This window comes from Coregonus clupeaformis, chromosome 1 (assembly GCF_020615455.1).
Source record: "Coregonus clupeaformis isolate EN_2021a chromosome 1, ASM2061545v1, whole genome shotgun sequence".
NCBI lineage: Eukaryota > Metazoa > Chordata > Actinopteri > Salmoniformes > Salmonidae > Coregonus > Coregonus clupeaformis.
The window spans coordinates 93,672,030-93,684,529 of record NC_059192.1 but is presented as its reverse complement, the minus strand read 5'-3'; the positions used below and the strand labels follow the sequence as shown (position 1 = coordinate 93,684,529).

General features: G+C 44.8%; 1 protein-coding gene across 1 annotated transcript in view; it reads right to left on the bottom strand.

Moving 5' to 3' along the window:
• fbn1 (fibrillin 1) overlaps positions 1–12,500 on the bottom strand; it is a gene marked incomplete at its 3' end in the record, with an annotated part of 92,367 nt that overhangs the window by 38,727 nt on the left and 41,140 nt on the right. The window contains 8 exon segments of the mRNA XM_045223546.1: positions 4,394–4,444; positions 6,460–6,597; positions 6,768–6,887; positions 7,286–7,411; positions 7,879–8,004; positions 8,127–8,180; positions 9,715–9,867; positions 10,632–10,754. Of these exon segments, the coding sequence (XP_045079481.1) occupies positions 4,394–4,444; positions 6,460–6,597; positions 6,768–6,887; positions 7,286–7,411; positions 7,879–8,004; positions 8,127–8,180; positions 9,715–9,867; positions 10,632–10,754 (891 nt within the window).

Sequence of the window (12,500 nt, the reverse complement as noted above, 5' to 3'; positions counted from 1 at the left end):
CCCACCCATAACCGCGGCCATACTCTGGACCTGGTTATTACCAAGGGGCTTTCTATTGACATATCCTCTTTGTTGATGTTGCTTTATCTGATCACCACTGTGTATTTTTTACTACCTTGTTGCCCATAGCACAGGGTAATACTGAACGCATTATTAAGAAATGCTATCTTACCTCTGAAGTTGCTATTGAGAGTATGAACAATACTCCATCACCTATTCTGCCTTCCTTAAATCACGGAAAAGTGGTGCGTACATTTGTATTCACCCCCTTTGCTATGAAGCCCCTAAACAAGATCTGGTGCAACCAATTACCTTCAGAAGTCACATAATTAGTTAAATAAAGTCCACCTGTGTGCAATCTAAGTGTCACATGATCTGTCACATGATCTCAGTATATATACACCTGTTCTGAAAGACCCCAGAGTCTGCAACACCACTAAGCAAGGGGCACCACCAAGCAAGCGGCACCATGAAGACCATTATTAAAAAATGGAAAGAACATGGCACCACAACAAACCTGCCAAGAGCGGGCCGCCCACAGAAAACTCACGGACCAGGCAAGGAGGGCATTAATCAGAGAGGCAACAAAGAGACCAAAGATAACCCTGAAGGAGCTGCAAAGCTCCACAGCGGAGATTGGAGTATCTGTCCATAGGACCACCTTAAGCCGTACACTCCACAGAGCTGGGCTTTACAGAAGAGGGGGTGAATAGTTATGCACGCTCAAGTTTTCTGTGTTTTTGTCTTATTTCTTGTTTGTTTCACGATAAAAAATATTTTGCATCTTCAAAGTGGTAGGCATGTTGTGTAAATCAAATGATACAAACCCCCAAAAAATCAATTTCAATTCCAGGTTAAGGCAACAAAATAGGAAAAATGCCAAGGGGGGTGAATACTTTCGCTAACCATTGTACTTTTGGCCATGTCGTCTATGTGCCTACCACTCAAAGGCACTATGGATTTATTTTCCCTGGTTGACATAGACATGCTCAAGAAATTGATATCACAACTTAAGCCTTCTACCTGCCTTCTCGATCCTATTTCCACCACCTTCTTCAAAACAGTTTTGAATTGCATATTTGAAGAAGTGCAAGCTATTGTTAATCGCTCCCTGTTCACAGGCACTTTCCCCACTGCACTAAAAACTGCTATGGTGAAACCCCTTTTGAAGAAAAGTAATCTAGATTCTTCAGCTCTTAGCAATTTTCGGCCAATCTCCAACCTTCCATTGTTAAGCGTAATTCTGGAGAAATTACTTTTCAAACAGCTAAACTATTTTTTAAGTGCCAACTGTATTTAAAAAAAAATCTAATTTGGTTTTCGTGCCCACCACAGCACAGAGACAGCCTTAGTTAAAGTGGTAATGATCTCAGAGCCAACACAGATGCCAAACAGCTCTCTGTCCTTGTACTCTTGGATTTAAGTACTGCATTCGACACTGTTGACCATGATGTTCTTCTGGACAGCCTGGAGAGGTGGGTTGGCCTCTCTGGTCCAGTTCTAAATTGGTTTAGGACCTATTTAACCAGTCGAGAGTTTTTTGTCACCCTTGGTGAACATAATTCTGAGAAAATACATATCACATGTGGCGTTCCACAAGGTTCGATTTTGGGTCCGGTACTTTTCAGTTTATATCGGTTACCACTTGGCAGCATTATCAGAAAGCACAGCCTTTATTTTCACTGCTACGCAGACGATACACAACTTTACATTTCTGTGTCACCAGAGAATTTTAGCTCCACGGATAAATTATTAGACTGTATTAGTGTTTTAAATACTTGGATTGCTCACAACTTCCTCCGGCTAAATCAAGACAAGACTGAGGTACTTATTGTTGGAGCCAAAGCACAGAGAGAGAATCTGGCTGCACATTTTAATTCACGGGCAATAAAGATAAAACACCAGGTAAAAAACCTAGGTGTTATTTTAGATTCTGAACTCAATTTCGAATCACACATTAGGAATGTGACCAACATAGCTTTTTACCCGCTGAGGAACATTGCCAAGGTGCGTCCGTTTCTCTCTCAGGCTGATACCGAGACTCATCCACGTGTTTATTACAAGCAGGCTTGACTAAATCAAATCCAATTTTATTTGCCACATGCGCCGAATACAACAGGAGTAGACATTACAGTGAAATGCTTACTTACAAGCCCTTAACCAACAATGCAGTTTTAAGAAAAATAAGTGAAGTAAAGTAAAAAATAGATAAGTAATAAATACTAGACAGGCTCATTTTTCAAACTTGATCACTAATAGTCAGAATAATTTGAGAGTGCTCTTCCCTATGTGAACTTTCCTCCACACCTAAATGTGATGAGTTTGCAGAATATTTCAGAGATAAGATAACAAACAGGCTGGGCATCAGTCAAGCAAGGCCTGATGGGAAGTTTGATGATACACTACATGGCCAAATTAGTGGATTCGGCTATTTCAGCCACACCTGTTGCTGACAGGTGTATAAAATCGAGCACACAGCCATACAATCTCCATAGACAAACATTGGCAGTAGAATGGCCAAAAATAAAAAATAATATAAGAGCAGCAGCAAAATAAAATATCAGTAGGGAGGCTATATACAGGGGGTACCAGTACAGAGTCAATGTGCGGGGGCACTGGTTTGTTGAGGTAATTGAGGTAATATGTACATGTGGGTAGAGTTAAAGTGACTATGCATAGATAATAAACAGAGAGTAGCAGCAGCGTAAAGGGGGGCAATGCAAATAGTCTGGGTAGCCATGATTAGCTGTTCAGGAGTCTTATGGCTTGGGGGTAGAAGCTGTTGAGAAGTCTTTTGGACCTAGACTTGGTGCTCCGGTACTGCTTGCCGTGCGGTAGCAGAGAGAACAGTCTATGACTAGGGTGTCTGGAGTCTTTGACAATTTTTAGGGCCTTCCTCTGACACCGCCTGGTATATAGGTCCTGGATGGCAGTAAGCTTGGCCCCAGTGATGTACTGGGCCGTATGCACTACCCGAGGGCGAGCAGTGGCCATACCAGGTAGTGATGCAACCAGTCAGGATGCTCTCGATGGTGCAGCTGTAGAACTTTTTGAGGATCTGAGGACCCATGCCAAATCTTTTCAGTCTCCTGAGGGGGAATAGGCTTTGTCGTGCCCTCTTCACGACTGTCTTGGTGTGTTTGGACCATGATAGTTTGTTGGTGATGTGGACACCAAGGAACTTGAAGCTCTCAACCTGTTCCACTACAGCCCCGTCGATGAGAATGGGGGCGTACTCAGTCCTCTTTTTTTTCCTGTAGTCCACAATCAGCTCCTTTGTCTTGATCACGTTGAGGGAGAGGTTGTTATCCTGGCACCACACAGCCCTATAGGCTGTCTCATCGTTGTCAGTGATCAGGCCTACCACTGTTCTGTCGTCTGCAAACTTAATGATGGTGTTGGAGTTGTGCCTGGCCATGCAGTTATGGGTGAACAGGGAGTACAGGAGGGGACTGAGCACGCACCCCTGAAGGGCCCCCATTGTGAGGATCAGTGTGGCAGATGTGTTGTTACCTACCCTTACCACCTGGGGGCGGCCCGTCAGGAAGTCCAGGATCCAGTTGCAGAGAGAGGTGTTTAGTCCCAGGGTCCTTAGCTTAGTGATGAGCTTTGAGGACACTATGGTGTTGAACGCTGAACTGTAGTCAATGAATAGCATTCTCACGTAGGTGTTCCTCTTGTCCAGGTGGGAAAGGGCAGTATGGAGTGCAATAGAGATTGCATCATCTGTGGATCTGTTGAGGTGGTATGCAAATTGGAGTGGGTCTAGTGTTTCTGGGATAATGTTGATGGGTGTTGATGTGAGACTACTGTAATGCTCTCATGTCTGGTCTACCAAAAAAATACATTGGCCAACTGCGAAACATACAGAATGCTGCAGCACAGGTACTGACCAAGATAGACGGAGAGCACACATTACACCAGTTTCAAGGTCACTGCACTGGCTGCCTGTGAGTTTTAGAATTAGTTAATTAATTATTGGTTTTTAAATAAATCCACCATTGTGCACCCCAATACATGTCAGACATGCTTTTAAGTTATGTACCCTGTAGGTCCCTCTGGTCATTTTTAAAAGAGATCTTAAAACACACCTTTTTATCTTTGCTTTTCCTCAGGGGGCTTTTTAGTAGTTCAGTTTTATTGTTATTCTTTTGGTTTTTATCCTCTTATGTTTGTTGTCTAGTAAATATTTTCATTGTTTTTATTAGTTTTTTCCTGTGAAGCACATTGTGTTGCATTCCATGTCTGAAATGTACTGTGTAAATAAAGCTTCATTTGATTTGGTTTGATACATGCCATTGCAAACAATCTATACAAAAAACTGCATTATAACCCGTTTTTTAAATCAAACACTGGATTTGAGGGAATATGTGTATTTGCAAAAAGTTGTTACCTTCACAGATGGTCCCTCTGACTCTGGCATAACCCTTAGTGCAGAACTGATCTGAAAGAGGAGGAAGAAGAGAGAACAGGCCATATTAAAACGCCCGCACATTCTATACTCAGCTGTGAGAACCTGGCCTATAGGCTCTGATGTGTAATAGGTCTGGTCATGACCTGACCGGGAAAAACTCCTGGCCCCAGTTATAAGATCATTCACACTTGGTACAGAGGCCTAGCTACAGTACAGGTTCTAATTCTCACCTAGCTACAGTACAGGTTCTAATCCTCCCCTAGCTACAGTACAGGTTCTAATTCTCACCTAGCTACAGTACAGTTTCTAATCCTCCCCTAGCTACAGTACAGTTTCTAATCCTCACCTAGCTACAGTACAGGTTCTAATTCTCACCTAGCTACAGTACAGGTTCTAATTCTCACCTAGCTACAGTACAGGTTCTAATCCTCTCTAGCTACAGTACAGGTTCTAATCCTCACCTAGCTACAGTACAGTTTCTAATCCTCCCCTAGCTACAGTATAGGTTCTAATCCTCCCCTAGCTACAGTACAGGTTCTAATTCTCACCTAGCTACAGTACAGGTTCTAATTCTCACCTAGCTACAGTACAGGTTCTAATTCTCACCTAGCTACAGTACAGGTTCTAATTCTCACCTAGCTACAGTACAGGTTCTAATTCTCACCTAGCTACAGTACAGGTTCTAATTCTCACCTAGCTACAGTACAGGTTCTAATTCTCACCTAGCTACGGTACAGGTTCTAATTATCCACTAGCTACAGTACATGTTCTAATTCTCACCTAGCTACAGTACAGGTTCTAATTCTCACCTAGCTACAGTACAGGTTCGAATTCTCACCTAGCTACAGTACAGGTTCTAATTCTCACCTAGCTACAGTACAGGTTCTAATTCTCACCTAGCTACAGTACAGGTTCTAATTCTCACCTAGCTACAGTACAGGTTCTAATTCTCACCTAGCTACAGTACAGGTTCTAATTCTCACCTAGCTACAGTACAGGTTCTAATTCTCACCTAGCTACAGTACAGGTTCTAATCCTCCCCTAGCTACAGTACAGGTTCTAATTCTCACCTAGCTACAGTACAGGTTCTAATCCTCCCCTAGCTACAGTACAGGTTCTAATTCTCACCTAGCTACAGTACAGGTTCTAATCCTCCCCTAGCTACAGTACAGGTTCTAATTCTCACATAGCTACAGTACAGGTTCTAATTCTCTCCTAGCTACAGTACAGGTTCTAATCCTCCCCTAGCTACAGTACAGGTTCTAATTTTCACCTAGCTACAGTACAGGTTCTAATTCTCACCTAGCTACAGTACAGGTTCTAATTCTCCACTAGCTACAGTACAGGTTCTAATCCTCCCATAGCTACAGTACAGGTTCTAATTCTCACCTAGCTACAGTACAGGTTCTAATTATCTCCTAGCTACAGTACAGGTTCTATTCCTCCCCTAGCTACAGTACAGGTTCTAATTCTCACCTAGCTACAGTACAGGTTCTAATTCTCACCTAGCTACAGTACAGGTTCTAATTCTCCACTAGCTACAGTACAGGTTCTAATCCTCACCTAGCTACAGTACAGTTTCTAATCCTCCCCTAGCTACAGTATAGGTTCTAATCCTCCCCTAGCTACAGTACAGGTTCTAATCCTTCCCTAGCTACAGTACAGGTTCTAATCCTCCCCTAGCTACAGTACAGGTTCTAATTCTCACCTAGCTACAGTACAGGTTCTAATCCTCCCCTAGCTACAGTACAGGTTCTAATTCTCACCTAGCTACAGTACAGGTTCTAATTCTCACCTAGCTACAGTACAGGTTCTAATTCTCCACTAGCTACAGTATAGGTTCTAATCCTCCCCTAGCTACAGTATAGGTTCTAACTCTCACCTAGCTACAGTACATGTTCTAACTCTCACCTAGTTCACACTAGGCACAGGGTCTTCCCCAGGCCTCTCCCCATAGAAGGGCTATAGGTTAAATAGGTTATATAAGTTCTAGAGATTCTAGATGTTCCATAGGCTTCTATAGGGTTCTATAGGGTCCCACTAACCTGGTTCACACTTGGCACAGGGGCTTCCCCAGGCCTCTCCCAGTGTGGAGCAGCAGTGGGATCTCAGAGTGGCTCCGTTGATGTTGATCTCACAGCGTCCGTTAATCACCTTCAGCCAACATGTGCCTTTACTGGTCTCTACAGGGACAGGGAGAGGGAGGGCAGATGACTGTGCTATCACACAGCATAACAACATTTCATGGCTGACATTTTAGCCCTTCAAATAGTAGTCCCCTAATCCTGTGGTCAAAAGTAACATCCTCCCACAAACACACACACACACAGCAGGGGTTGTTATACTCACTTACCTATACACTGTGTTTTAGAGGCGTCCAGCGTGCTGCCTGCTGAGCAGAGACACGCGTAGGACCCCGGGCTGTTCTTACAGTCCCCGTTCACACACGGCTTCGACTCACACTCATCAACGTCTGCAGGAGACAACACTCATTCATCAATATCGACAAGAAACACACACATCTATATGAATTAGAGGAGAAAACTCATCCACAAATCAACATCTACAGGAAGACATGATGTTCTACCATGTCTTTCTTTTTATTCCTGACAAGCTTCTGTTCTGTGTGACAGACCGACAGCAGGGTTGGGGTCAACTCCATTTAAATTCCAGACAATTCCGGAAGTACCTTGAAATTCCAATTTCAATTCAAAATGTGGAATTGGAATTGGGTTTACTTTCTGAATTGACTGAAATTTAAATGGGATTGAACCCAACCCTGACAGACAGACAGACAGACAGACAGACAGACAGACACAGACAGACAGACAGACAGACAGACAGTAAATAGTCTGGGCCAGTGTATCTAACCTTCGCAGACATCCGTCTCAGCGTGGAACAGGAAGCCGGTGGGACAGTGGCAGGTGAAACTACCTGGAGTGTTCCTGCACAGGCCGTTGTCACACAGTAGCCTGTTCACTGCACACTCATCTATGTCTGAGAGGAGACAGATACACAGACAGAGGTAATACCACAGAATTATATCTTACAACTCATTTAATAGGATCTCTATGGTTAATACATTCATCTACAGTATGTCTGAAGAGACACTCAGACACATACAGACAGACACTCAGTCAGACACTCAGACAGACAGACAGACAGACAGACAGACACTCAGACAGACAGACACGCAGACAGATAGACAGAGACTCAGACAGACAGACACGCAGACAGACAGACAGACACTCAGACAGACAGACAGACAGACAGACACCCCAGACAGACAGACAGACAGACAGACAGACAGACAGACAGACACCCAGAGAGACAGACACTCAGACAGACAGACACTCAGACAGACAGACACCCAGACAGACAGACACCCAGACAGACAGACAGACAGACAGACATAGCAACATCAGGCTAATACACTCATCTTAAGGATAAGTTATGGGACTTACCAACACAGTTTTTGCCAGTGGTGTCCACCTCGAAGCCCATGTTGCAGTTACACTTATAGGTCCTCAGCATGTTTTCACACACACCGTTCTGACAGATGTCCGGGTCCAGAGCACACTCATTGATATCTGGGAGAGATAAACACAAACAAACACACAGGCACACAACGTTAATATCTGGCAGAGCGAGACATTTAATTTAATTGAGACACCCCTGGTTAGTAAAGGTTCATTCTGATTTTGATCGTTACCTCTGCCATCGCTGGTGACGCCGGGGCCGTTAATACACAGAGCCAGGAACTCAGCTGCAAAACACACACACACACACACACACACACACACACACACACACACACACACACACACACACACACACACACACACACACACACACACACACACACACACAAACACACACATACACACACACAAGGGGTTAGTGAAACTACTAAACAAAATAACAGCATTTTGTGAAAACATCACATTTGCCAAAATCCAGAGATCTCAGAGCAAGTCATTTAATAACATGTTATTATCCATTTCCATGCTTTATCATTTGGTCTGGATGTATATGAAATGAACCCCTTAATGTGGTGGAACTTTGGCGTCTTTTTGATACTCAGGCTTTAACAGGCAGGGCTAATGAGAAATTACTGGTTGTACTGTGGGGCTGGGGGGTGGAGGGTGGAGGGGTGTTGGGGGTGGAGGCGTGTGGCGAGGTGGAGGGGGTGGAGGGGGGGTGGCAGGGTGGAGGAGTGGACGGGTGGAGGAGTGGGGGTAGAGGAGTGGAGGAGTGGGGGGTAGAGGAGTGGAGGAGTGGGGGGTGGAGGAGTGGAGGTGGAGGAGTGGGGATGGAGTGGTGGAGGAGTGGGGGGTGGAGGAGTGGAGGGTGGAGGAGTGAAGGAGTGGGGAGTGGAGGAGTGGAGGAGTGGGGGGTGGAGGATTGGAGGAGTGGGGGTAGAGGAGTGGGGGGGTGGAGGAGTGGAGGAGTGGAGGAGTGGAGGAGTGGAGGAGTGGAGGGTGGAGGAGTGGAGGAGTGGAGGAGTGGAGGAGTGGGGGTAGAGGAGTGGGGGGTGGAGGAGTGGAGGAGTGGAGGAGTGGAGGAGTGGAGGGTGGAGGAGTGGAGGAGTGGAGGAGTGGAGGAGTGGGGTTGGAGGAGTGGAGGGTGGAGGAGTGGAGGAGTGGAGGAGTGGGGTTGGAGGAGTGGAGGGTGGAGGAGTGGAGGAGTGGAGGGTGAAGGAGTGAAGTGTTGGGAGTCAGACAGTCAGACAGTCAGAGACTACAAGCCTCAGCAGATGAAGACAACATCACCATGACTTAATCTCCTGTTTCTGTGGATTGAATCAGATTAAGAGTTGGATGGTTTATAGTCACCAACCATAGAACATCAGTGCATGGTAACGCTGTTACTTTGTCATAGCCTTGACAGCCGTGAATATCAATACATGTAATCATGACTCAGGCAGAGGGAATGCCAAACTGCAGACTGATGACTCCATCTTGATCCCTCATAGCGGTCTGTCTGTTGGACATCAGTTGGACTGGCCACCCCTCATAGCCTGGTTCCTCTCTAGGTTTCTTCCTAGGTTTTCGCCTTTCTAGGGAGTTTTTCCTAGCCACCGTGCTTCTACACCTGCATTACTAGCTGTTTGGGGTTTTAGGCTGGGTTTCTGTACAGCACTTCGAGATATTAGCTGATGTAAGAAGGGCTATATAAAATAAAATTGATTGATTGATTGATCAGTTGGCATGTGGTATTACTAATGTTAGTTGGGATGCCAAAACACATCATCCACTTCACTTAGGACAACTGCATGTTGTGTGTGTGTGTGTGTGTACCTGAGCTTTGGGGCGGGCATGGTTGGCCGGGCTCTCCAAAGGCGTACTCCACGCTGGCACAGCAGCACTCTGACTTGGTCACGGCTCCGAAGAATGGCTTCACACTCTGTCCCCGCTTGTAGCCTCCGTAACACGTGCTGCGCATATGTGTGTCTGGAATCCCGATACAGAGAAAACTATGACTCCACTCTCTATCTCTTCCTGTTTCTCTCTATCCTTCCCCTCCTCCTTTCCTCCCTGTCCCCTCCCTCTATCCCTCCCTCCCTCGCTCAGACAAACAACAGTGAAACAAACTGGGTTGTGTATCGGGGGGATTGCAGCATTCCCCTGATCTGATATCATCCAGAACGAATGCAGTCGACCCAAACTGTGCACTTCCTGCCTGCCCCCTCACATGGGGAAACCAGGAATATGGTCCCAAACAAATACTATGTCCAAACTCTTAGAAAAAAGGGTTCTATAGGAGAACCCTTTGAAGAACCCTTTTGGGTTCCATGTAGAACCCTCTGTGGAAAGGGTTCTACATGGAACCCAAAAGGGTTCTACCTGGAACTCAAAAGGGTTCTTCTTCTTTTAGGTTCTAGAAATAACTTTTTTTTCTAAGTATCAGTTTTGTAACTTTGATCCTGTAGGTCCTGTAGCTACTACTGAGAAACCAGCAGTTTGGGAGTCCTGGCTGTAAGGTGAGGGGTAACAGGGTGTTGCAATAATGCCTGTTTTCTGACATGTATTCTGGAACTAATCAAACAATATCAAACACTTAATACGTAGAGTATATGTAGAGTAGTACACATTATTAAAACATTATACATTATAGTACGTATCCTGTATTTGTGATTGATTAAACCAAATCAATCAATCAATCAATAATAGATTGATCATAGATCAGATGATAGATTATAGAGAGAGACACTCACCGACACAGACGCGTCCATCCAGACCCACAGCCAAACCAGCCATACACTCACACCTGAACGACCCCTCCGTGTTCACACAGTGGCCGTTCATACACATCCCTGGAGTCTCACACTCATCAATGTCTGACAAAGACACAGGGCAGACAGGAAGAAAGAGGGGGACAGGAGGGAGACAGGGGGAGAGACAGGGGAGACAGGAGGAAAGAGGGGGACAGAGGGGAGACAGGAGGAGAGACAGGGGAGACAGGAGGGGAGACAGGGGTGAACAGGGGAGTCAGGAGGGGAGACATGGGAGAACAGGGGAGACAGGGGAGAACAGGGGAGTCAGGAGGGGAGACAGGGGAAAGGGGGTAGGGGGTAGCAGGGGAACAGAGGTTAGGATAGGATACATTGGAACACTATGGGACGGTTTCCCAGTCCCAGATTAAGCCTACTGGACTAAAAATAACTTTCAATGTACACTGAGTATACCAAACATTAGGAACACATTTTTTTGTCTTGCCCATTCACCCTCTGAATAGCACACATACACAATCCATGTCTCAATTGTCTCAAGGCTTAAAAATCCTTCGTTAACCTGTCTCCTCCCCTTCATCTACACTGATTGAAGTGGATTTAACAAGTGACATCAATAAGGGATCATAGCTTTCACCTGGATTCACCTGGTCAGTCTATGTCATGGTAATAGCAGGTGTTCTTAATGTTTTGTACACTTACTGTATATTTTCTTTTGAGCATGTTTATTCCAGAAGTAGGCCTAACAAAGGTCTGGGAAACAGGCTCAATGTCATATCAACTGCCAAGTTATACCCACAAAATATCCTTCTGAATGTCCATGTAACTTCTCTTCTCTAGAGTCAATCTAGTCAAAGGAGTCAAGGTTGATTGTTTACTAAAGTTCTATAACTTCAAACAACTTCAACTCCCACAGATGAACTGTACTTGACATTATCGAGTGAAAATATTGTACTTGCAGTTTCCTAACCACTCTCTAAGGGCCACTTATTTCATGATTCAGCTATAATGGCTGTACAGTATAACTTCACTTTTTATCTCCCTGTAAGATCATATAACCCGACAGAAGAGAAAGCTTTCTCCTGCTCCAGTCACATAAGCCCATAATGTAAACCACAGTGGTGTATTCTAACAATTACCCTAATGACGTGTAAACAGTGATGTGTCTGGTTGCTTTGTGTTATGTCTGGAGCCACTGGAGGACAGAAACATGGGCGTGTCCCAAATAGCACCTTATATCCTAAATAGTACCCTACGTTTGACCAGGGTACATACTGTAGATCTCTGGTTAAAAGTGGTACACTATACAGGGAATAGTGTGACATTTGGGAACCACACTTGGTTTCCTCAGAGGCAGAGAAAGAACAGAGGCCTCAACAGACGATGTAGACCTCTCTAGGATGTGTAGACTGTTAAACCTCTCTAGACTGTGTAGACTGTTAAACCTCTCTAGACTGTGTAGACTGTTAAACCTCTCTAGACTGTGTAGACTGTTAAACCTCTCTAGACTGTGTAGACTGTTAAACCTCTCTAGACTGTGTAGACTGTTAAACCTCGCTAGACTGTATAGACTGTTAAACTTCTCTAGACTGTATAGACTGTTAAACTTCTCTAGACTCTGCAGACTGTTAAACCTCTCTAGACTGTGTAGACTGTTAAACCTCTCTAGACTGTATAGACTGTTAAACTTCTCTAGACTCTGCAGACTGTTAAACCTCTCTAGACTGTGTAGACTGTTAAACCTCTCTAGACTGTGTAGACTGTTAAACCTCTCTAGACTGTGTAGACTGTTAAACCTCTCTAGACTGTGTAGACTGTTAAACCTCTCTAGACTGTGTAGACTGTTAAACTTCT